This window comes from Sander lucioperca, chromosome 22, assembly GCF_008315115.2.
Source record: "Sander lucioperca isolate FBNREF2018 chromosome 22, SLUC_FBN_1.2, whole genome shotgun sequence".
NCBI lineage: Eukaryota > Metazoa > Chordata > Actinopteri > Perciformes > Percidae > Sander > Sander lucioperca.
The window spans coordinates 24,351,051-24,377,836 of NC_050194.1; the positions used below are offsets into that span (position 1 = coordinate 24,351,051).

The 26,786-nt window shown below is 41.6% G+C and overlaps 1 protein-coding gene across 4 annotated transcripts in view; it reads right to left on the reverse strand.

Moving 5' to 3' along the window:
* Nucleotides 1-26,786, reverse strand: part of LOC116061376 (corticotropin-releasing factor receptor 1-like) — an 89,302-nt gene that overhangs the window by 55,286 nt on the left and 7,230 nt on the right. For 2 of the 4 annotated variants that reach the window (XR_004896386.1, XM_031315544.2), the window contains exons 2-4: nt 24,963-25,050; nt 22,857-22,916; nt 22,378-22,503 (exon numbers count right to left, since the gene is read on the reverse strand). Coding sequence is in view for 3 of the 4 variants with exons in the window: in XM_031315544.2 (XP_031171404.1) it covers nt 22,378-22,503; nt 22,857-22,916; nt 24,963-25,050 (274 nt within the window). In the remaining variant the exon portion in view is untranslated. Of the gene's footprint in view, nt 1-22,377; nt 22,504-22,856; nt 22,917-24,962; nt 25,051-26,786 lie in introns of those variants that run through there. The other 2 variants (XM_035997665.1, XM_035997664.1) reach the window with 2 other exon arrangements.

Sequence of the window (26,786 nt, forward strand, 5' to 3'; positions counted from 1 at the left end):
TAACAGTAAAATGTTCATGTATTTGTTTTTTTGGCATCGTTTGCTGTCAGCTTGCCTGAGAAGAGGTGGAAGGAATTTAACAGCTGAAGCAAATGAATATGGATTTAACACCCACGCTCTGTTTCATTACAGATGCTAGTTATAATAGAAGCACTATTGTTGTAAGGATTAGTGTTGTTTTCATTTCTACAGTGCTTCAGTATGCAAACTCGGACATATGAGGAAACACATGTGCTTATTTGCTTTGTTTGTGAGATCAAGGCGAGAGGATTTGCAGACGTGGAAGAAGAGCTCAGATCTTTTAGGTTGCTTTCACGGCTGAGCAGTTTGATCCGTTTAAACCAAACCGTGGAGCGTTTGTTCGGATAGTCCGGTCCGTTTGGGGCGGTGGGAAAGCTCTTTCGAAAGGATGATGACTTTCAGATCCCTGACCTATGATCTCGTCGTCTGTGTGACATCATCCTCATCATCTCTCTCTCCTTCACTCGCTGTCTGTCAGCTGCTCACATTGTTCACCTTCTTCTAAAATATTAGAAACACTAAAGCAGAACCAGAAGACCCAACGCGTTATAAATTTGGTGTTGCTCCATTATCTCGGAGAGCAGGAAGTGTCTGTGTGACAGAGATATTCTGTCCATCAGACCAGCGACTGACGGTTTCCACCGTGTGACTTTTGTTTACAATGTTTGGTGCGTTTGACAAAGTGCAGTGTGAACGCAAACCGAACCAAATGCAACAATGGTGCAACTTCACCCCCGAATCGCACCAAGTTCAATCGAACTATAGGTGTGAAATGCCCTTACTGTTTTTATTAATTTTTTATTGCAAATACATTTTCTCTCAAACTCTGCCCTACTACAACAATTAAAAAACAAAAAGCAAATGATATGACAATAGCAGTTCCCCTATGTCTTTTGTCTTTTACAAACCAGTCAAACGGCCTCCAGATTTTCTCATACGCCCCCAATTTGCCTCTCAATATATATATCAGTCTCTCCATGCGCCATATTCTTCATCCAAGCACCAATTGTTTGTGCCTTCATTTTCTTCCAAAGAAGAGCTATAGTCCTGTTTGTCTGTAGTATAGCAAAATCAATACATTTATATTCTTGGGGTTTCAGATTCAGATTTCAGGGAGGCAAGTGGAGAAGTCGAGGAGGTAATTTAAGCGACATGAGAAGCACACTCTGAATGAGCTTAGTGGAATGGATTTGAGGAAGCAGCAGCGTGGAATTCAAGGCCATAGCTAAAACACGGAATGGAGATAAAGTTATTATGGCATTCCTCAAGTGAAATGGTTTTGACTGACGGCGCTCTGAAAAGTAGAGACGGTAACAGTGAGGGGGTCCGATATCATTGGTCCCAAAAACGTGGGTGGGTCTTGTCCCACCCACATCCAATGGTTCCGACGCCCATTATTATAATTATTGCTGTCAGTTGTTTCCAGCAGTTGCAGAATGCAAAGCTTTTGTTCTTTTGAGGTTAAAATATAAGTGAGAAGTAAATATTTGATAATGGAAAGCAACTCGCCTGGTTCTGTCCAAAGTGAGATCCCACACAATCAGACACCTCTAAAGCTCACCAATTAACATGTTTTAGCAACTCTTTTTATTTGAATTTCAGAATAATGACATACAGCAGAAGCAGGCAGTGGTAAACAAGGCTTAAAGGACAATTCCGGCACAAAATGAACCTAGAGGTTAATAACACATGATTACCGATCGACCGTTCTCTGGGATATGTTTTCATGCTAATCGAATGTGTCTCTAGCTTGAAACAAGATAGCGCAAACTGCTGATTAGCTTATAACGCTAATCGTCGGGGCACGAGGAAAGTAAAAAGAAATCCCTATTTCTATACCACTAACAAGGCTCAAAATATCACCACACTTCCACGGTAGCATAATGAGGGTCCCTACATGTAAACCGAAGCATTGAGAACTTTGTAAGTGTACAGACAGTTTATTAAAAAGATAGTTTATAAGGACAGTAGCGTTCACGTATACAAGCAGGCGCCATCTTGGGAAAACAGTCACGACCAGTCGAACGTCGTGCTTGAGCTATGTTACTGGTTGCACAGCGTTCGCCGTTCGACTTGTCATGACTGTTTTCATCATGTGTTATTAACCCCTAGGTTTATTTTGCGGCGGAATTGTCCTTTCATTTTGCGACAGTATGTCAATGACCCTACCCCTTACACACCCACAAACCAACCCGAATCAGGTCTTAGCTCGCTTGTTTAATCCGAGCATAAAACTGAAATACAAAAACAACAATTTGTGGTTTCAGGGGTTGTTACGCACTGGAACTATTTCCTGGTGAACAGCTACTGTGCACAGCTCTGTGAAGTCTTGTACAGAGACCAAAATCCATCCAAATCTAGGATGAATTTTAAACAGATTTCCAGGAAATCTGCTACAGAAAACTTAATGTGCGCTTCCCTCCACCACTGTACAACAGTCAGGGGGCTTTAAATCATTGCAGAAGAAGAGGGATGACGTGCGATGATGTCATTAAAAGAGCTCCAGTCAAACCTCAAACGAATGAAAACCAGGTGGAAAACATGAGGGATGTATGACATTTCTGTTAGTTTCATGTATTAATGTGAGGAAGGTTAGAGTCTCCTCACCGCCTCACACGAGTTTTTAGCTCTTCAGTAGACGTTAAAGTGACACGCTTTACGTTAATTTAACTTTTTCTTTTAAATATTTCTGACATTTTTTATGCACAACTTGAAAATAATGTACATTTTGCATTCATGTTTATGTACGGGGGTTAAACATACGAGATAGAACGTGAAGTAGTGAGCTTTAGGTGGATTTTTTTCACTTTGAGAGAGGCAGGCTAGCTGTTTCCCCCTGCTTCCAGTCTTTATGCTAAGCTAGGCTAACCACCTCCTGAGTCCAGCTCCATTCTTAACGCTGATATCAATCTTCTCATCCCATTCTAAATAAGAAAGTGAATAGTCATACATACAATACATGTGGAACTATTCCTTTGAGAGTTGATACACAATGCTGACTTTCACTAAGCGGCCAGTATTTGTGTGGTTAAGTTGGGACAGAGGCCAGTTCCTGAATATTTGTTGGAAAAATCTCTTTCTCTCTCACTTCATTAAAAGTTACAGAGTGCTACATTTACTGCGAACATTCATAGATAACATGCACGCATAATGTGAGATTCATTCTGTGCGTCTGCTTTTTGTTACAGGAGCTCACTCAGACTGCAGCAACTTTATTAACATTCTCCTGCAGTCTTCTCGCAGGTTGCAGCAACAAGCCTCTGACAGCATCGTAAAACACCATTTGCAACGGTCACAATCTCAAGGTCCCTAAAATATCTGCTGATTCCAATTTAGTGACTGCTGCCAAACTGGTGATTTGCCAGAAGCTATATTAACGGCACACACGTTTGTCTGTGAGCATCTTTAGAAGGCTCAGAGTAGATTTCATTGTACGCTACATATATCTGTTTTGATCTTTGCTCAGTGACTGGCCATTGTTGTTTCTGAATGGGTGTTTAAACAGCCACAGGCCTGTTCCAAATGCTAAATCTAAATCATCCATGTGGAAACAGGAGCTCTAGGTAGGCCTACATGTGGATGGAACAGACAATATGCGTGTGTGTGTGTGTGTGTGTGTGTGTGTGTGTGTGTGGTAGAGCGAGGGGGAGAGAGTGAAACAAAGAGGTAGATTTACTAACACTAGCGCAGTTTACGCTGCGTCTGTTTATGCGAGTTCGGTATGCTTCCTCATTTTTTGCGTAGTATTTATCAAGCCTGACACCCATCAGGCAATCAGCGCCCTCTAGCGTAATTAGCGCGCCTCTATAAGGGCAAAGAATGGGCCCGCATGTATCTATCATGGATCTTCCTACTGGAAAAAGAAAGCGCAATCTTAAATTTAGTGGCGATGAAATTGACCTATTAGTGCATGAAGTAACAACAACCCTGAACATATTACAGGGCAGAACATCCACACCCTCGGAATCAACTCATTATCATCTACACGGAGTGAAGTGGAGGAGGTAAAAAAACGCAGAACAAAAGAGAAGGTAGCGTACAACCGGGCACAATCGAGGAGAACCGGTTCAGGTCCACCAGAAATAGACACGCTATCTACTATTGAAGAGGTGGTGCAGCAAACACTCGTTGCCGAACAGGTGGAATGTAGAGAATGAAGGTATGTGTGGTCTGTTATGATACTGTTGTGTTGGCTTTATGTATGTATGCATATGTTTATATCATTTATATGTCAACCCAACCGATGGGGTTAAGTCATTAAAGAGTGGTGGAGTGTTTAAAATTGTTTATCAAAAAAATAGAACAGACATGAAGGTGTTTTTTTTATTTAGTTTTTAGTCTGCTGCCATTGAATAAGGTACATTTTTACACACAGGAAAACGCGCTTCCTGGTTTTGACCTGCTTTTAAGAGGCGGAGAATTTCCCCTGCAGAATAGAGGCGCGCTCTTTCTGGCAGTCTTTGTTAATACCGCGGAATATATAATTAGGCGCACTTTACGGGTATCCTCCCACCTTTTTGGGTGGAACTCCCACTTTGCCCATGACCCTACCACGAACGCATATTGAAAGTGCAACTTGTCTCTTCTCGCTCATGTGGCAGGCAATCTGCGATTTTACCCAGGTGCGCCCCATTTGTAAATAGCCTGCATTGGTTAAGTCAGTCTTTGCGAACAATTAACGCCTGGAAACAGGCGCAAACGGCTTGATAAATCTAGCCCAAAGTGTCTCCCCCTGTGCTTTCTGACCACCGCTGTAGCAGGAGAAGTTAACCCTCTCCTCGATTTCATGTTGTTGACAGAGAAGGAGAACCCGGTTATGAGTAGAGGGATGTGCCCTAAGCCAGGGCCAAGCGGACCAATCACAGTTGTTGCGGCTTGCGTCGCCGCGATATGTAGCCACACATTCTCACTCCCAGCGCTTTAAAGCGCCTGGTTCTGTTCTGTCTTTGGCGTTTGTTACCGACACAAAAAGTCTCCTTCAGCGTCTAGCCCTTTTGCGTCATTGGACGCGCTTGGTTGGGACTTTTGGTGTCACTTTTTGAAGCTCTTGTTCGGGACATCAATTAACTGACATGCGGCACAAGAGCGGGAAAGTTAGGTGTAGGAAAATATTGTGGGTGGGGTTACAAAAATGTACGTTAACTACAATGTGAGTTTTCTGTTGCACAACTAAAACAACCTTAGAACGTACACGTTCTACCAAAACAAGTTCCTCCCCGAGGCTATTTTGCAGCGTCACCTTGGCTCCGTCCGGCGTTTAGCACCGCCCATGTTTTTCTCCCATCTGCTGTGTGAACTAGCCAGACCTTCCTCTGCAGCGCTGAGGAGGGAGGTCTGGCAACGCGAGACTACTCTTAACCCTTGTGTTGTCCTCGGGTCAAATTTGACCCCTTTTCAAAGCGTCTATATAAAAAATATGGGTTTCTTTCAACCAAATTGCCCAAAAATAACAGGGATAGTTCTGTACATGAAACGGGCTGTAATTATGCATCAAGATACGTTCCTCTGATCTTAACTAGTAGCTAAAATAATTCATAATTTCTGGGTCTTTTAGCAAAAAAATGTAGCCAGAATTTAATATGAATTAGTTTTATATTAATGACTTCCAAAAAAAAGTGCAAAACTAGCGGTGATAAGTTGGAATGAAGTTGGCTAAGAAGATGTAACACAGAATTAGATGATAATTTATACTTTATGCTTAATAAAACTGGCAAAACAGACCGGGACAATTTTGACCATGGTTGAAGACAACACAAGGGTTAATACTACATCATCTTACAGCAGGTTGCGTGTAGTTACATTGGGTCCGTATCTACACGTAGCAACGGCGTAGATTCAACGCGGAACCATAAATCAAGCTTTATGAACTCAGACTTGTCCCTGTCCTCTTCACTTTTCACTGTGGTGACTGATGCGCTATTCTTTTAATTATAGGTTTCTATTTATTACAGGTTAAAGGTTTTATTTATTATTTTATTTTAGCTAAAACACTTTATTTACTATTTATTGTTTAAGCTGCTAAATCTGGCTAACAAATTTGGTTCCTTCATGTTTTAAACACGCTTGAAAGACAAACTAATCTGAATCAGAATAAATGACCCTCTTTTCAGGCCATGCAAACACAGCTCAGTAACAAATATGAGAGGGTTCTCTGTGGCTGAAGAAACGCAGAACAGAGGGAAAATGCTGCTGTAATTGTACGCCCTACATGAGCAAATATGCTGACCCAAAATTGGTCACACTTACTTAGCGCTTCAACACAACAGATCATGCGGCTACGAAGCATCTTCCTCCTCTGTGCATTCTGAGCAGAGGTCTAATTAAAAGCAGGACCAGCAGGGAAGAGAAGAAACATATTTGCTCTATATGAGATGGTTTTAGAGAAAAACTGAGCTGTAACATGATGCGCTTACTTGTCGTATGGAAGTCAGCCATTGTTCATGGACGCTCAGAAACTCTGAGTGAAGTCACTGGAAAAGTTCTGTACTGAGGTGCAGTGTCACTTATGGTTGTCATTCTCCTGACAACCAGATGCAAGTAACATTTCCAATGCAGACCTTGTCAATAAAGTATTTTTACAGTGGGGTATAAGTACTATTTCTTAAGTAAAGGACTTGAATACTTCCTCTTCCTCTTACAATACAGTGAGCACATGATAATTCAGTACTGTACAAAGCAAATTCCTGGGGCGCCTGGGTAACTCACCTGGTAGAGCTCAGCTCGCGCCCCAACAGATTCTCACTCCCATCTCGTAAAATACGGACGCTTGGTCAGGTGCCTTTGTCGTTGTTATTGATGCTAAAAGTCTCCTTTAGCGTCATTTAAGACGCTTTAACTAAACGCGCTTGGTCGAGACTATTGGCGTCCCTTTTGACGCAGTTATGTTAAGGAAAAGGTCGTGGGTGGGCTTATGTGTCCATGACACGCGGGAACGGGACGGTTAAAGAAGAAAGCGACTTTAGGAAACATGCCAAGTGCCAAGCAGGACACAAACCCCGGTCTCCTGGGTGAAAGTCCTGTGTTTGACCCATCCGCTGCCCCAACCAACCTCCCTACGCGGAATTTCTAAACCCCGTGTAGCTGCTGCTCTCCCCGGTACGTTATACAAACACGCTAAAGGGTGCTTTTTTCGTCGCTTCAGACGCTGACAGCCACTGTCCAAACGTCCATATTTTACGAGTTTAGAGTGAGAACGGGTTGCGCGCCCATATACGGACGTTTACTCCTCGACGCAGCGGCAGCAGGTTTGACTCCAACTTGTAGCCCTTTGCTGCATGTCATTCCCGCTCTCTCTCTCTCCCCTTTCATGTCTTCAGCTGTCCTATTAGTAAAGGCTTAAAATGCCCCAAAAAGTATCTTTAAGTAAAAAACAAAGCAAATTCCCCTAGGGGCAATAAAGCTTCCATTCATTCGTACCAGTTAAAAGTGAATTAATCCAGGCGTAAGTCAATCTCTTCTACAAACAAATCTATTCACTAATAACAACTCATAACTCCTGAATGTTTTTGAGATGAAGCAGACAACTGGCGTATTACTGCAACTTTCCACACCTCCCCAACACTTCCACTCTGTAACAATCATGAGTATTCAGGTGAGCAGTTGTATCTGCGTTCCAAAAACATGGAAAAGTTTCCTGCCACCTAATTTTCATTTAAAAGCAAAACTTGTTAAATTCATCCAAACTGGAAACTGGAGCAACTCCTAAAACATTGCAGCTATAGTCCACACTGAGGGGGGAAATCGATGCCAGTTTTCACACTGGGTGTGTGTTCTGGCTCCCTTCTCTTTGGTTCTGCAGCGCGAGACACCTCGAGGGTTTGCAGAGGACTGCGCAGTCTAAAGAGAGAAGAGTAATCTACTTTCCGTGTCCAATTTACTGCAGGAACACACAAACAGGCTCCTTACATCACTTATAGTCTTCCGTCTTTGATGTTCCTCGTGTACACGCCCACATGCATTCATCAATTAATATTCAACAGATGCTGCGTCGTGCTCCAGCTCATTCAACAAAAAGATGTATTGCATTATTTGTGAGTGAGCAGGAAAGTAAGCCGGGGCGAGGATTTTGCCACCCCACTGACCGCGAGCACTACTCTAAATAAAACCACAACCCCCTTCCCACCCCCCTCTCCTCCCCCTCCATCTCCTCTATCCACTCTAGCTGGCGCAAGACCAGACAACTCACAGCCAGACGGTGAAACATGCATCCACATAAACACACACAAGCATACGTATGAGAATCGACTGGCCTCCCTCTTGGGAACATTAAGAGAAAGTCAAGCTTGGCAACAAATGGTGGAGGGGTTTCCGGGTGGGGCACGGCGTGCAGCAACATTGAGAGATATGCCAGGATGAGTCACACACCCAGAGGAGGTCGTGCAGCGCCACGGGCACCTGTCACAAATCAGCGGCTGAGCGGTCTGGACAACACCCCCTGGACGTCTGCCATCCCCTCCGTGCATACGTTTGACAACATCTTGTAATCATTTCAGAGAGCATCAGACATACCGAGGAGCTTGGGATGATTAGTATGATTAGCAAGTGTTGAACGCTTCAAAGTCTCAGATTAAATATTAACTCAAGTGCTTTATGACTTTGTTTGATCTTCAGACTACATTTTACGAACACTTCTTTTGGTTTGGAATCTGCGCGGTTGTGTTGCAGTCTCAACGGCTGCAAACGAAGACCTTTGGCAACACCGACACTGACGCCAACATTTTGCCGCCTAATTGGGTCTTATCGGGGGTCAAATGTGCATGTCAATTTGGTCCACTAAAAGTGCTTTTTTTTTTGCCACTGAAAGGCTCAGATTATTATTCTAAGTGTCTGAACAAAGGATCCATTCATATGTAGGCCTTATTAAAACCTCTTTAAGACTTTTCTGTTTAACCAAAAACAGCTCGGAGGTTGCTAAAGCTAAACCCACCAGACTCCATTTAAAAAAACAATACTTTTAGCGTGTATAGAGCCAACATATTTTCACATGTAAATCGGTAAACTATGTGTTTATTTCAATCAAAACTAGAGTTGTGATGGTTGGAAAAGTGGAAAGACGACCCAATTTTACGATGCAATAATTACTGTTTATTTACAAGCACTTTTGTGAATGTAAATAGAAGCTGCACAATTGCCCTACTAACTTACATTGTAGCTTGTAGAAAGGATTGATACCACTCTGATATGCGTCTTTTGAATATAGCTACAGCCAGCAGCCAGTTAGCTTATCTTAGAAATAGAGACTGGAGACAGGGGGACACAGCCAGCCTGGCTCTATCAAATAGTAAAAGAAAATCACCAACCTTTTGGAAAAATCGTGGTTTCGGTTAAATCTTATAGAACATGTTTCAAGCGTCTCTGCAGACTTTTTCTGTATTAAACAAGTGTTGTCAGTGCCTAAGCACAACCATAAAACAAGTTTAATAATGTTGTAGTCACTACAAGCAGATATTTTATTAGAAGACGGGATATTTTATATCAGAAAACAAATTAAATATGTTGTCGCCACTAGCAGTTATCAGTTTCTCTTCACTGACCACTGACAAGCAAAGAAAACAGGCTCCACCCTCCGAAAACCGCGATGGCTGCATCTCATTGGACGAATGCTTCACGTGGGGCTGTCTGCTCCCGAATTTCAAAACAGACCAACATGGCGGCTTGTTTGGAAACTCTCTCTTATTTTATGAAGATAGTTCACCGAAATGTGTTTCTGAAAACATTATATGCGAGAAATAAGCTGCAGATGCTAAATCTGTCTTCACTTTAGATCGACAAGAAAAGATTTTCGTGAGTTTTCGAGAGGCGGCGAGTCGAGCTGGACGTCCCTGATTTGCATAACGTAGCCTGGATTTAACTTTATGCAAATGAGGAGCGGGCAACTCAACGCCCTGCTTCTCGAAAGTCGTCGCAATGCTACCAGAATGCATTGCCCGGCTGCTCACATACAATGAATGGGATATTAGTTAGTATATTAGTCTATATCCACAACATTCCACTTCCGGGATTGCTTCGGTGCTGCCAGAAATTCTGCCAGATGTCCGTTTCCTTCCCCTTTCTTTGTGTTGGCATTCTAACCTCTGGTGGATTTCTGAGGACTATGGTTAACTGCTCCTCAGATCTCTGCAGGGTAAATCCAGACAGCTAGCTAGACTATCTGTCCAATCTGAGTTTTCTGTTGCACGACTAAAACTACTTTTAAATGTACATATGTTCCACCAAAACCAGTTGCTTCCCGAGGCTATTTTGCAGCAGCACCAGGGCTCCGTACGGCGTCTAGCGCCACCCAAGATGATTGTGTTTGGTTTAAAGAAATGCCAATAAACGTTTTTCTCCCATCCTGGAATGCTGTGTGGACTAGTCAGACCTTCCTCCGCAGCGCTGTGGAGGAAGGTCTGGCAATGCGAGACTAGTTGTATATAAACGCAATTTCAAGGAGCAAGTGTTGTTTTTACAACACCGAACTTGTGTTTATGGTATCTCATCTTTGTTACTAATTTGTAATTTGAATGTCATTGAATTTATAAAATAGTTTTCACTGTTTCACATTTGCTTCCAGTAAGAAATAATTCAATTCTGACACATCGTTCAGGCTTAATAATTGTTATTTTTTTTTACATTATTACTGTGTTTATACTTTTAACAACTTATTTTTGACCTGACCTGAGGGGGTTAAATTGTTGGCCAGGGATTTATTCATCCGTCCTAATATGATCAGTTTGACTTGTTCTGCTAAAAAGAGTGAAACCATGCCCACATACTTCTACAGCTTAACTCAAGGATTTGTCACAATCTAATTTTAGAAATCCAGCCTGGCACCTACTGCCCTGATTCATTGAAGAGCTGTTTCTAGTAATGCTGTTTCAGTGTAGGGCTGGTTATCACCAATGACTTCCTGAATCGACTCCATTCAGAATCACAAGGTCCTGTTTCAACTGGATTCATTCCAACATCGATTCGATTTGGGATACTTATATTACCATACAAATTTATCTTGAATATGAAAGAGAATTAATGCTGTAAATTGTACAAAGAACCTTCTAACCTGCTGCATTATTAAAAAATATTAATGTTGCCGTTAAGAATTGACCCCAAAGCAGTTACGGAGACAGAAAAAAGCACTTTCTTCGGTGTGATGCAGAGACAGTATACCTAAAGCCACAAATCTGATCTGTGAAAAAGGCCATGTTGTTTTCCCCTCTGCAAAATTTTGCCTAACTTTGGAGTGTAATTTAGCGTGACATGGATTCCTTAGATCGTCTAGTTTCATAAGATACCGATTTCTTCACTATAGCTTCAAAACAGAGCCTCTTAAAGATCAATCTCAGAATTTCATGTATCGATATCGGATCATTTAAATGAAGATTGATTTAAATCGGAGAATCAATTTTAATTCCAACCCTGTTTCATTGTACTGCTGTTTCATTGTAGTGGTATTTAGGGCACGTTCAGACCTCAGACACAATGGATGTTGGCAATGGCTTTACATCTGCTTAGCATTTTTAGCAGCAGTGTTTATTTTTAGAAGCTGTTGCTGTTGTAACTTTATCAGCCCCAAACATTAAGGCCTGTAGCTGCAGTGGTAACCAAGTTAATTTCCCAAAGTACTGTTTTTATTTACAAATTTCAGGTACTTACTTGAGTCTTTTCTTTTCATGACACTTTCTACATGGCTTTAGTTACTTTACAAAGCAAGATTGTTTTCGCCTCTCTACGACCCCCTTTTGGCGCTGGCTAAAACCTCTTTCAGGGGCGCCAAAAATGCAAGTCCTTTACTTAAGAAAAGGATCTGAATACTTCCTCCACCACAGTGTAGCTGCTACAGGTTCTCTCCTGCCCGCCGAAAATAATCTGCTGTGAATAAAGTTTAGTGGTCAGGATGAGAGCAGGTTTGTTGCTGATGTAGTAGATTTAACATTTCTGGGTTTTGAGTCCGGTTCATGACCCTTCATGCTATCTGTAACTGGAGCAGAGACAAGAATTTTCATCCCTCTTCTTCACTGCAGTTGAGTTTCTGAATCCAATTTAAGATCCTTTTGCTTGTCTGTAAATCTTTTCATGGATTTGTCTTTGGCTTTGTAGTTGATCCGCGGCTGAAATACGTCCCGGGTATTCAGCTTCTTCCTTTCCCAGCGACCCAGATAGATTAAAAATGGAAGCTGACTTGCACTTGTGGACTTGAACTCTGCAATAATCTCCCTCTGGATCTGAGGACAACAGCTACATCCACTCAGGTTTTTAAGTGCCCACTCTGCTCACCGTTCTGCAGTTGCTTTCCTCTAAAGCCACACATTTCCTTGATACTACTTACAGTACTACTACTAGTACTGCTGCTACTTCTGTCTTCTTATTATATACTGAGTATACATCTACACTACTATATTTTCATTTGTAAGCGGCGTTTTGAGACCAAAAACAATCTCCGTCCAAACAAGAGTTTTAGCTCCAGTAGCAGAACTAATCTCCGTCCATATTAACACGTCTGACAACACACATCACATGACCATTCACACACACTGGGCATGTGCGTGCCGGTGTAAACAGGAAGCAGATAGTCTGACGTTACTCTGCGATTGAAAATCATGGATGTGCAAGTTGAAAATACAGAAAATATTTTGGAGAAAGAACAACAGTGGTGAAAAGTAAGAGCAGGGATTCATTATGTTGGAGCGATGACGAGGTGGAACTGTTACTGAAAGGTCTGTAAGTTACATAACCGATGAGACTGACTGACGTGTGTCATCGTTTCCAAAAAACGTCTCCGTTTGTGTCCGTCCAGACTACAAAGCGCCCCCGGAGTTTTCAAACCAAAACGAAGGGCAGCAGTGTTTCCAAATGTCTCCGTTTTAGGGGCACCGAAACACTGTAGTAGTGTGGATGCGAGGCGTAAACATAGCAAAAGATATTCGTTATTATACCAAAACGTAGTAGTGTAGATTAGAGTCCGGATCGGGCCGAATTTTTCTGTCCGAGCCCAGCCCGCGTCCGACAGAGCCGTGACCGAACCCGGCACGAGCCCGGCAGGCATTAAGATATTTGTGTCCAAGCCCGACACTCATGTCTCATACTAATGACACACGTAGGCTATGTTTTTTATTAAGCAACTGGATGGCATTCAGAAATGTCAACAGATGAGCGCATCAGCGCACACGGGGCAACAAGCACGTTAATAAGCTGTTAAAATGTTCAATGTATTAACCTTTCCTGCTTGCTTCGTGATCAGAAAACCAGGGGAGACTCGTTACCTCCAGGGCCGATGTTATAAAATGAATAACGTCGGGGTTAACATCCCATTTCTGGTGAGCAAATGAATATGCTTGGCTTTCAGCCTGGGATGTATTTCGGACACCGCACACACTGTGTACAAAACTTAAACTTATTCCACCAACTCTGCTCCGGTTGCATACAACACGTCTGTTCCCCTTTCTCTATCTCTCTTCTGCCCACTTACCACACACACACACACACACACACAGAGCTCTCTTAAAGGAGCCGCAGCACCATTTTACAACAAATGCCTTATTGCGCTGATGTGACCGAGCCCGACCCGAACCCGACCATAATTTCGAAATATCTGTCCGAACCCGGCCCGGTCAAAATTCTCTGATGTCAGCTTGTTAAATGTGTATATTGTTCTAGTTTCTTCTCTCCTCTGTGACAGTAAACTGAATATCTTTGAGTTGTGGACAAAACAAGACATTTGAGGACGTCATCTTAGGCTTTGGGAAACACTGATCCACATTTTTTACCATTTTAGGACATTTCAGAGACCAAACAACTAATCGATTAATTGAGAAAATAATCAACAGATTGATCGACAATGAAAATGATCGTAGTTGCAGCCCTACTCTTTACATGAAAAAACATGTTACTTTCCTGTGCTTTTATGTGTTAAATATGGTCTTATTCATCTAATTATTAATATCCAAAAACCCACATGTAATGATATGCAAACATAATGAAAAGTAGCAAAACTTCACATTTGTGAAGCTGGAACCATGACATGTTTTTGCATGAATGATCATAAAAGTTCCATCCATCCATCTTCGTCCGCTTATCCGGGGTCGGGTCGCCAAGTTGCCAATTAATATTCGGCACAAATGCCCAGGATAGAAGCGAAGACTACATATCAGCCTCTCACATATAGTTTAGATTCTGAAGTATCTGAAGCGTTCAAAGATCCTTTTTACCCAAGATATGATGCTTTCTAGCTGCACTGGAGCGTATCATAGGCTGAAATGACAAAACCAAAAACTGAACAAGCTCCTTTAATGTTCTTACAGATAGAAAAGAGCAGATATTCCTCCATTTTCTCATGGAGATTAACACCTAAAGTTTAGTTTATGGAGCTGTGTCATCTAATTAAAAAGGGTTTGTGTATAAAAAAGCTTTAAGTGGATCAGTGCTGTACAGTAGCAGTACAGAGAAACAGGAATTTATAGTCACCTTGTCTCCTGGTGGCAGCAAATCACTTACCAATGAAATGGAGTGGAAACTAATTGGTCACAGCCTGTTCAGCCTGTATCTGCACATTCTTTGGTGACTATTTTGGCTTGGGATGCCACATCAAGCAAATTAAAATATAAACGTGTACTTGTACTTGAGTATTTAAATGTTCTAATTTAAAACTTTGAGCAGTTTGAATGCATGGGCGTAAATTTCATCTAATAGTGGGACAATAAACATAAAATTTCTCAAGAGCAATTTTTAAAGGAGACACAAACAATACAGCCAAATTTCAGATCGACAAAGGTCAGTTTAAAAGATTTTTGTCAGATTTTGAGAGACTCTCACACTCATCCCACTCCTTGTTTCCGGGTTAGCACTCTACCAATCAAATTGGTCATTTGGCTTCCTGAGCGGTTGGTGGGGCGGGGTTTGGTGCCTTGCTCAAGAGCACCTTGGCAGTGCAAGGTGAACTGGCATCTCTCCAAGTACCAGTCCACCGCCATACTACGGTCCATACGGAGACTTGAACCTGCGACCCTCCGGTTCCCAACCCAACTCCCTACTGACTGAGCTACTTCTGTAACCAGTGAAAGCACGTTGGGTGGAATTAGCACGTTAGCTAACTAACTATCCAACAAGCTATTAAACAAGCTATCAAACAAGCTAGGTAACGTTATAAACGCTAACAAAGAGGATTCATGAGAAAAAAAATCATAATTTTTTGACATGACTACTTTATAATGAATTATTAAATGACACAATGTTTATCTGTATTAGAGAAAAGAATATCCATCCGATGTTTAAAGTGAATAAAATAGCCTACTCTACTGGAGTTATTAATATAAAATAGTCGTGCACTATAGCTTTAACAAGCAAGACAACTCCCATGAGCCCACACTACTTCACGACGTCATCAAAGTCCATCTTTTGTAATTGGTTTGAATGGCCCCCAGTGGAAATTACATACTGTGTGTTAAAAATGATGCATTTGTTTCATGCAACAATCTCCTTCTTATCAAGTCACTTTATTCTGTAATTGAGTCACCACTGACATAAGTCATGCATCCTGTAGCTGTTGAGATATTTCAGTCCGGACCAAAGTGGTGGACAGTAAATCTTCATGAAGTCATCATCTTGTATCCTGAAACCTTTTCCCACTGTTGACCTTCGCTGGCAATGCCAGCTGATAGGTCTTTTTTTCTCTCTCTCTCTCCCTCTCTCTCCTACACTTTAAAGGAACACGCCGACTTATTGGGACGTTAGCTTAGTCACCGTATCCCCCAGAGTTAGATAAGTCCATACATACCCTTCTCATCTCCGTGCGTGTTGTAACTCTGTCTGACGCCCCCACCGCTAGCCTAGCTTAGCCCAGATCCTGGAGGTAACCGGCTCCATCTAGCCTACTGCTCCCAATAAGTGACAAAATAACACCAACATGTTCCTATTTACATGTTGTGATTTGTATAGTCACAGCGTGTACAAATAACAAGGTCACATGAGACACAGCCATCTTCTAACCGTATACATACTGGGAACTATATTCTCAGAAAGGCGAAGCACTGCTACTTCTGTTACTTGGGCGGAGTGATTTGCTCGCAGCACCTGAGAAGCGCCGTGGTGAGGAGTAGAGAGTAGCAGTGCTTCGCCTTTCTGAGAATATAGTTCTGACTATGTATACGGGCACGGGTATACAGTATACGGGTATACTGTATACTAGCAGTAGGCTAGATGGAGCCGGTTACCTCCAGGATCTGGGCTAAGCTAGGCTAGCGGTGGGGGCGTCAGACAGAGTTACAACACACACGGAGATGAGAAGGGTATGTATGGACTTATCTAACTCTGGGGGTTACGGTGAATAAGATAAAGTCCCAATAAGTTGGCGTGTTCCTTTAAATTACCAAGCTACACAACTGCTTTCATCTCTGAAATGTACCTGGTTGCGTTTCCTGTGCTGTTTGTGTTACCTTCAGAGTGCCTCAGTGACATGACTGAATACACGTCACAGACTTCAAATCAATATTTGATCAGAATCACTTCCATTTAAACCTTTTTATTTCATATTTGTGGAAATTATGTTTGTAATTGGTTTACATAACTCATTCTTGAAAAAAAACATGATTTAAACATGAATCTTATGATTTATAGAAGTTAAGTTCTTCCTTATTTTGCAGAGGACCACCTGAAAGGACAAAAGTTTAACGGGCCACAACGCAACATTTTAAACCCTGTGCTTAAAGTCTTAATTTAAATCCTCAATAAACTGGTTATAAATTCACACTGAAATCACAAAAAGTTACACTATCAATCAGTCAATATTTTTTTAGAAAGCGTTTGGGTTGTTTAGACAGCCCTTGGGTTTACAATATTTTATAAATCACATTTTCATTTTTGTTTCATTCATGATTTTGCAAGACATTTTTGTTTCACAGCCGAAACGATGAATCTGTTAATACATTTGTGAATCGACAGGTTTAAATATTCATCCACAGCTATTGTGATAACTGATTAATCCCGTCCGTTATTTTTAAAGAGAAATGTGATTTGATTTTTTTGTACAAATGCACATTGTTTTCACCAAAGAAAGAAAACCATATCTCGTAATAATGACATCTGTTATGTCCTAATTCTGACTTTCTATCTCATAATATTGAGATCAGGAAAAGGTTAAGGTGCTATTTGAGACGATGGAGACCTGACGATGACGCTACACGATTTAATTCCTCCCAAGACATTAAAGTCATTGAGTAATGTGGATGGTATCATTATTAGTATGTCAAAAATTGGGTTTTTACAGTTGCTGTTTTTTCAGGAGCAGCTAAAACAGGGTGGGTACAGGATGTTCCAAAATCAACATCAGAAATGGATCCAAGCTGGCGTTGTGGTCATAAAGTTTACAATAAAACAAGGGTGAAAGGTTTGCAGAGGCAATGGAGCTGAAATTCTTAATCATCTGGGACTCAAATGGGTCACAGGACAATTAACAAGCTCGACTTTTAATCTAACTACTGAATAATAGGAGATAAGATGAGTGTGTGTATTGGCGGGTGCTGATTTTAAGCATACAGTAGGTAGTCCAGACCTTCCTCCACAGCGCTGCGGAGGAGGGTCTGGCTAGTCCTCACAGCATTCTGGGATGGGAGAAAGACGTGCTCTGGTTTATTGGCATTTCTTTAAACCAATCACAATCGTCTTGGGTGGCGCTAAGCGTTGCACGGAGCCCCAGTGCTGCTGTAGAATAGCCTCGGGAAGGAACTTGTTTTGGTGGAACGTGTGTACGTTCAAAAGTAGTTTTAGTCGTGCAACAGAAAACTCAGATTGGACAGATAGTCTAGCTAGCTGTCTGGATTTACCCTGCAGAGATCTGAGGAGCAGTTAACCATAGTCCTCAGAAATCCACCGGAGCTTAAAATTACAACACAAAGAAAGAGGAAGGTGACGGACATCAGCGAAAATGAGGGACATTCTGCGGAATTTCCAGCGGCAACGGAACAATCCCAGAAGTGGGACTTCGTGTATATAGACTAAAGCATAGATAATATTTGTTGTACTCACCATTATGGTTGTAGGAAGTGCAATATCTGGTAGGGCACTGGTGCAATATTTTTTTTATTTGATATGGCATCATGCAATATATAAGTTATTGACCACAGCATGATTTAATGGGAAATATGCATCTGGGTAGAATTAAGTAGAATATGAGGGGGAGGATGTGCAGTGGGTTCTCGTCTCCTCTTCTGTGAGTGTGGGGGAGGGTAGGGTAGGGGCGGGGGGGGTCTTGTGTGAGGTTTATCAGATGGTCATTGAACGCAGTGGATGAGATCATGTATGATTATGTTTTATGCATGTTTACTGTATGTTTATTGTGTGTTTATTTGCGATGAGTCGCCAGTTTTGTTTTCTTGACCGCCTAAGACGAATTTCTCCTATAGGAGACAATAAAGGCTCATCTCATCTCATCTCATCTCTTGTCTGAATTTTAATGAGAGAAGTGTACTTTTCTTTGTTATAAAGACAGTAAACTGAATATCATTGGGTTTTGGACTGCTGGTCAGATGAAACGAGTCATGTGAAGACACCATATTGTACTTTAGGCTATCAAAACGGGCATTTTTTACACACTTCACACTAAAAACATTTTTAAATCTCAGCGATGCTTCCCTGGTTAAATTAGGGTAGAATAAATAAATCCCTTTTTGCCAAAACTATTTGTGCTGTGCTCTTTCACAGCAGTGCTTTAAGCTGAATGCTAACATCAGCATGCTAATATGCTCACAATAATATTTGCAATGTTCACCATCTTAGTTTAGCAAATTAACATGCTAAACATCTGCTGATTCTACTGGGGCTCCAGCCCTGACTGTTTTCTCATAAGCCCCGAATCTTTGAGAGTTTTATAATAATTAATCATTTATAATTTACACTTTATTAATCCCGCAAGGGAAATTACATTTACATTACACACATTACACACAGGCCTGAATTACACACACATGCTCAGGACCTTTACATGCACTAATGGACAGATGTTAGAGTGAGGGGGCTGCTGGAAAGGCGCCCCGAGTAGTTGGAGGTTCGGTGCCTTGCTAAAGAGCACCTTGGCAGTGATCAGGAGGTGAACTGGCACCTCTCCAGCTACCAGTCCACCACCATACTTTTGGTCCTTTAACTTTGTGTCTTTTCCCCTCAGTCTCTCTCTGACTGGACAGGCTATAAATAGAGCAAAAGTTCTGTTCTTGGGGAAATATTGCCAATTTATTCTGTAATCTCTACTCCAATTTAGTATAAGAAAAAAAAAGGATGCATCTTCTGAGGAGCAAGAATGTACGCACAAAACTTCATGACAATCCATGATAGTTGTTGATATTTGAGTATGAATCAAAGTAGTGCACTGCCATCCCTAGAGCCTTGAATGGCCACAGACATATTAATTTCACCCTTTTGAGAACAGATTTCTTTTCAAAAGAGATTCCCAGGCGTAATTGACAGAGCATATCTGTTTTGCCGCAGAGATTTGATTTCAGTTGTACAGAGTTTGACCTTAGAAGAATCGGTGGTGCAGAGGAGTTCAGGAAGAGTTCGGCCCCAGAGCAGAAATCTGAACTACTTTCTTACTTTCACAGAAATCAGATTTCTAAAATATCTACAGAGAAACAGCACATAAAAAGGGTCAGATTATTTGATTCTATGTGACCCAGATCACGTTTCAAAAAGACGTTTTGTCTGGCAGTGATGGCCAAAATTAAGAACAAACTCTTGTAAAAGACATTTATCTCATGTTTTAACAGGCTTAAGCATCTCAGACACTTCTTTTTGTAACCATCTTTCTTTCTCACAGCGGGTGCACTGTGCACCACTCGTCTTGTCTTCAGTGCATCACTACTATTACAACTATTTAAATAATCCAAATATGTTTCAAATGTGAGAATTTGTTGCTTTTGTCTCTGTTTTACATCGTTGTAAACTGAATATTTGGGCTTTTGAACACTTTGGCCTCTGAAAAGCTGTAACGGGCATTTTTTGACTTTATTTTTTGACATCTCATAGGCTAAATGATTAATTGATTAGTCCAGAGATATTCAGCAGGGGGTCCGTGACCCCTAGGGGGTCCTCAGAGTTAGTGCAGGGTTTTAGTTTTTGTCTTTGTTGATCTTTCATAGAGCAAATAACGTTATATCTTTCCAACCATGACATTTCCCGTAGACATGTATAGTTTCCGACTGGGAACCCAGAAATTCCGACATTCCACGTCAAATTGAACACAACATGTCCGTGGCTCCGTGCCTCTCGCTTGGCATCATAGCGGTACCAAAAGTCGGAAGAAAGCGGCAGTCCCATTTGATTATGACTGTGTCAGATAAAGTGCCTTGCAGTGGAAGGTGGTAAAATATGTGGTCAATTTATTACAGGGAAAAATCCCACGAATTTGAAAGTACATTTGAGAAGCACACACAAGCTAGGAGGCTAACCTAGCTTACCTTAAGGAGAACGCAAAGCCCCCTTTCCCTGAAACAGAAGCTAACCCCGGTAACGTTACGGGCATGGATGTATGGGTACAGGGTATGGATGTATGGGTACAGGGCCAGGCAGCATGACAGAGACAACAGCAGGACAGAGAACACTACAGGAGGGCTTTCACCGGCGACCCGATAGCTGCTGGTTAGTAAATACGCAGGAACACCAAAAACGGGAGGAAGAGTGGGCTAATATGTAGACTGATACTGGGATGTGTACACAACTGTGTGAGTCGATTGACTTCAAAAAGTTCGCCACTTTACTCGAACCAAAGTTGAAAACACCTGTTCATGTATGTCTTCTTTAGTCTGTTGGCTATTTAGGTTTTTTTCCTGGAACACGTCACTTACACATTTTGCACTTATACTGCGGCTTGTGTAGACTGTTTACATATTTATGACCATATGTAGGCTACATTTTATTTACTGGTGTTATTGTTGAATACATTGTGAATACATATTTCTAAAATTGTATGATGTTTTTGTTGAGTTATTATTACACAATACTTTTTGTGATCTTTTTGAATCCCCCGACAAATAACCCATATTACAAAAAAGACTAAAACTAATAAAAACTAAACTAAAACTAAGCATTTTCAAAAAATAAAAACTAAACTAGCAAACCCGCTTTAGAAACTAATTAAAACTAAACTGAATTTGAAAACAAAAAGTCAAAACGAAATAAAAATAAAAACTAAATGAAAAATGCAAAACTATAATAACCTTGCACCCTACTCGGTCTCTCTTTCAGCTTCGGGGTCCTTAGTCTAAAAAAGTTGAAGGACCCCTGGATTACTCATTATTTGCAACCTAGTCTATATCCTTAACGCTCCACTCCCGGGATTGCTCCGTTGCCGACCGAAATTCCGCCGGATTTCACTCATTTAGGCCGGATGTCCGTACTGTGGTCAACTGCTCCTCAGATCTCTGCAGGGTAAATCCAGACAGCTAGCTAGACTATCTGTCCAATCTGAGTTTTCTGTTGCACGACTAAAACTACTTCTGAACGTACACGTTCCACCAAAACCAAAAAAAGTTCCTTGCAGAGGCTAATTTGCAGAGGCACCGTGGCTCCGTTCGGTGTTTACCACCGCCCAAGACGATTGTGATTGGTTTAAAGAAATGCCAATAAACCAGAGCACGTTTTTCTCCCATCCCAGAATGCTGTGTGGACTCGCCAGACCCTCCTCCACAGCATCGCGGTGGAGGAAGGTCTGGCAAAGCGAGACTATTTGCAACCCTACTTCACACTTTTTATTATTTGTTCCCACAGACACATTTTGGTCGGTGTTAAAAAAGTACAGACGGAACAGCATAATAACCCAGCACAGACAGCCTTCATATTATCTGTTCAGAGCTACCTCCTGGGACATCTTTGTGAATAATAAACCAGGAGGCGATTAACAAAAAGATTATTTCTGGGCATTTGTGCATGTGCACATAAAAATGGGTCAGATTATTTGATTCTATATGACCCACATCACTTTTGGAAGAGACTTTTTGACTGGCAGTGATGGCCAAAATTAAGAACAAACACTAGTAAAGACATTTATGTTGTGTGTTGTGAGGCTTAAGCATCTCAGACGCTCCCATCTTTCTTTCTCACAGCGGGTGCACCACTTGTCTTGTCTTCACTTCATCACGCTGCTCTCCTGGTTTCCTAATGCTGTATTATCTGCAGCCGTCCTACTTTGTGTAGAAATGTTATTACACTCTTCTGTGTCTCTTGCTAATTTGTATGCTCATGCTAATTTCTGTATATACACAATTATGTAAACAGGATTTGCCCAAGGGAAAGACGCGTAAGGGAGGAAGGAGGGTGATATCAAATTAAATCTGGCTTTTAATCTATTGTTTTCTTTGTTTTTGGCTGGCACGGCAGGAGCTGACAGCGAGGACTTACTGGTGGTGTTGTATCTGACACCGTAGAACATCTCGGGACAGGGTCGCGACACCATTTGGCCCGCGCTGCTCCTAGGCCAGCAGGTGCCGATGCCATCGATGGAGGTGTCGCAGGAGAGTCCAGAGCCTAAAGCGCAAGGACAGAAATGTCAGACACAGACGTACATTCCTGTCATGGCTCAGGACCACATATAGCCATGGTAAAAATTCTGACAATGCTCCGATGATGTTGGCAATAAGTCGTGGCGCTGAATGAGCTGTTTGTGTGCACAGGATTTCATGATTATTCCTGAGCGTCGTCTCCTGTGGCGCGTCGCCAAAATCTATTTCCAGCATTGTTCTAGTCTTTGATGTTAGTCCTTATAATCTCAGTTCAGATCTAACTTGTTTCCCTCGTGGGGTATTCCAGAACAGATCTGCATTTGTAACAGCTGGAATCAGTTTCACACATGATAGAGAAGAGCGATGTGTCCGACTCACCGCTCCACTGGCCGGTGGTGTTGCTCAGGGTTTGGTTCCAGGAGGAGGCCAGCGACTGTACTGCAATCCAGAGGGAGAGTTTCATCAATAAACCTCAATCTTTGTTTGCACACTTTGGAAGAAGGGCTATGAAATTCTCATTAGATTCAGCTTAACAGCTACAAACGTTGAGCATTAGAGGGCAACGGTACACACTGGTGACAGACCTTTCCCCAAGCAATAATGGGACGGCAGCAGCAAATATGAATGTAGACGTGCCCCGAGGGTCAGGCTATTATTTCTGCAATAACTCAAGAAGATTTAGATAAAATAGATCCGGAAATAAGGCTGTTCTGCGGGGACAAAGTTGACGGCTCACTCTAAAACTTGTTATTACATCTGTTTATAGTGAGAAATGAATGAATGACAAAAATAAAATGAGAAAAGAATAGTTTTATAAACGGTCCTCACAAAGAAAATGACAACATTGGTTGTTTGCTCAAATGCATTAATATAAATATGTTTTCTTGACAAGTGGTCACGTGAATTATTGTCTGTTTGGGGTTTATAGACTGAAAAAGTGAAAAAAACATCTGGATCGCCCCCAGGTGGCTGACTGCAGTAAAGGTCATACATCCTGTCTCCTCCATGTTAGCGGATGGGATATGGGCCAAACTAAAAAGTCAAAGTACACATCAAATACATTTTTCACAAATAAGGTTTCTGTCCTTTTAGGTAGTTCTTATCACGCTGATGTTTGTTTAAGTGTTAATTTTTCTGATGAGATTGTTTTTTAGAAGTTATCTGATGCTATAAAAACGGGGTGAAACGTCATGATTGACAGCTGGGATTGACACGCTATTGGTCAAGTGGGTGTATGGGCGGGACTTTGATACCGCGGCTCCACCGCCCTATCACTACTGAGCAGACTCTGGCTCCTAAATTACAAGATGGCAGCGCCCGTATCCGGGAGATTTTGGCTTCACTTTTGTACAGTGATATGTTCAAAAAGTAACTTTGTCTGAATGAAACAGATACTAAAGATTGAAAAGTAAATCTGTAAATATCTCATCAAGGAAGTACAAGAATCTTATCCTAATTCAGTGACAACTTATGATCCTTGACTAGAGCTGAAACAACTTACAGTATTTAAAGGGGCGCTATGCAGTTTTGGCCATTTCTTCGCTGTTTTCTCGCTTTTTGCTCGCAGGTTTCTCTATAGAGCTCCCCCTACAGCTTCAGAATAGATATTTGGCAGCTCCTATGTTTACTTGTGTCTGACTCCTCCCTCGGTCAGTCTGCCGTTTCCTCTTTCTCCGTTCCTCCGACAATGCTTTCCTAGCTTTCTGCTTCTTTTTTGCCGGCTCAGCCATGACGATAGTGTGAAAAACTCCATCGCTACCTTGTTAGCCGGTTACTGAATGGGCGTATGTGTGCAGTGCCGTGAAGCAATTCGTTACATGGCGAGACCTGATATCACGCCATACTTCCTGACGCTTTTATATTATTATACACTGAATATTCGGGGGTTTTAACTGTCGAACGCAGCACTTAGGGCTCTGAAAAACTGTAATGGGCATTTTTTACTTTATTTTTCACATTTTATTGGATAAATAATTAACTGATTAAGTCATGAGTTGCACCTCTACTCTACACTTTTTAATATTTGTTCCCACAGACACATTTCGGTCGATGTTAAAAAAGTACAGACGGGACAGCATAATAACACACAGCACAAACAGCCTTCATATTATCTGTTCAGAGCTACCTGGGACATCTTTGTGAGTACTAAACCCAGAGGCGAATAAAATATTATTCTTGTGCATATTTGTGTGTGTTCTCTGGGTGTGTGCTGCGATTTGAAGTGATTAACTACCTTCTATTGCTGTACTTGGGAGGCCTACGTGGAAACGGAATAAGAAGAGAAGCCATTTTGCCAATAAACAAAAGGACAAGGTTGTGATTAAGGACGAGGGTTTGGCATTTACAGTAGTGCTTGTGAAATAGGAAAGACTGAAAATCAATTTAATCACCAGTGTAGTAACAGTGGAGCGACTCGAAACACTCGGGACGTTCCTGCCTTTTAAAAGCTTGTACCAGTTGCTGTTGTTGTAAACGTCGACTTACGTGAGACATTTCCTGAAAGCATGAGAAGAGCTTCACATGTCAGATCTGCTAAAGAGCCTGAGGGCAGGAGGCTGAGGATGGCACACACCTGCAAACAGAGAAAAAAAAAAAATAAATCACAAATCAATTAGTCAGATATCACCATAACATAGTGTAAAACACAGCTATTTCTTTGCATCGTGTTCCTTTAATTCAATGAAGTTGAATCCTGCTGAAAGATCGTCCGTGCCCTTGAGCAGATGAATGTATTAACAACTCCTCTCGCCTAATTTGGAGCACTTTGTACCCTGTAATCATGTCAACACTCTTTCATGTTTACAGATACAAGGTTTCAATAAAAGATAAAGACTGAGAAGTTGCCTTCATGGAGGGATATAATGCTTAATTCAAAATATGTTGTGTTTGTGCATCGTGTGCATGGTTGCAGTTAGCCTACTTTACATGTGTGTGGAGCAGAGGGGAAAAACATTAAATAATGCACATAATTATAAAACTATAGGCAGCTCAGGAGGGGTTATGGGCATGTATCTGCTGGGTCTCAGTTGGCACAAGTAGCAGCGTGCTTTTGCTCTTTTCCCCATGCTCTATTTACATACCGGGGATGTAAAGAGGTGAGTAAAATGCAAGCTGTTCGCATGAACCAGCTGTGTAAGAGTGCTGTGGACCAATTATGGAGGAGGTTGGGGTGGATGGGTGTGTCATAAAACAAAGGAATTTCAAGCAGGGGGAGCGGGGAAAACACACGTTTTTTACCCAGGAAACGTGTGTTCGTTCCTTGGGAGTGTTTTAACCCAAGCCACAATCTTTTTCCTAAATTTAAAGTGCCCATATTATGCTTTTTTCCTTTCCTTTATTGTGTTATATATCTTTTTTGTGCACGTTTTAGGTTTACAGAGTCCACCCCAAAGGGACTTACCATCTCCAACAGAAAACACTGTTCACAAACTGCTCCAAACAGCTCTATTGTAGTCCAGCCTTTACTTCAGAGACAAACGTGGTCACTTTGGAACACACATTATAATGCTTGCCTAGCTGCTAGCATGGCACGCCCTCATACTCTGCTTCTGACTGGCTAGTAGTCCTTACCTAACTACTGAGCATGTGCGACTCCCAACAAAGATGGAACAGAAGTGAGATGTCTCACTCTGTAGCTAAAACAGAGAGCTCAACACACAGGGTGAAAAGAGGAGCTGCAGCAATGTGCAGTATAACAAAAATATGGTGTTTTTTGAAAATTAAACCAAGTAAACCTATTCTGATATAACCTCAAAATACAATTATGAACTTGAAAATTAGCATAATATGAGCACTTTAAACTATTTGTTTTGGTGTTTTGCCCCGGCCCCTCAAAGGACCGTCCTGTAGCCGGCTCCCAGTAACCTTTTGTCGGCTAAATTCAAATAGCAACTGCCGCTGATACGTACTCTGTAGCCGGCGGCACGTGACCGTAAAATCACAGCACAGCGGATTCATATTTCATCCATACATTTTGATCTCAACGGGATTTCTTGTGAAAGCTGGAAAGCTTCCAAAAAAAGAACCCAGTGAATGTGTGCATTGTGCTGCATGTTCCATCAAGAAACCGGTGATCACTGCTGGCACACAGGCAGCATCTGTTAGTGGCATTTATGATAACATTTCATCATTTATTTATTTTTTTGGCCTCTCCAGTTGACCCCAAACTAGGTTACACATCGGTGTAGCTGAGTACAGATACAAGAGGGCGGCTACTGTTACTCGTAAAGACAATGTCTCATTTCCCTCCTGTAATGAAACATTCCTCTCAATAATGCAACATCTGAAACAGAAACAGCTTATTTTTTT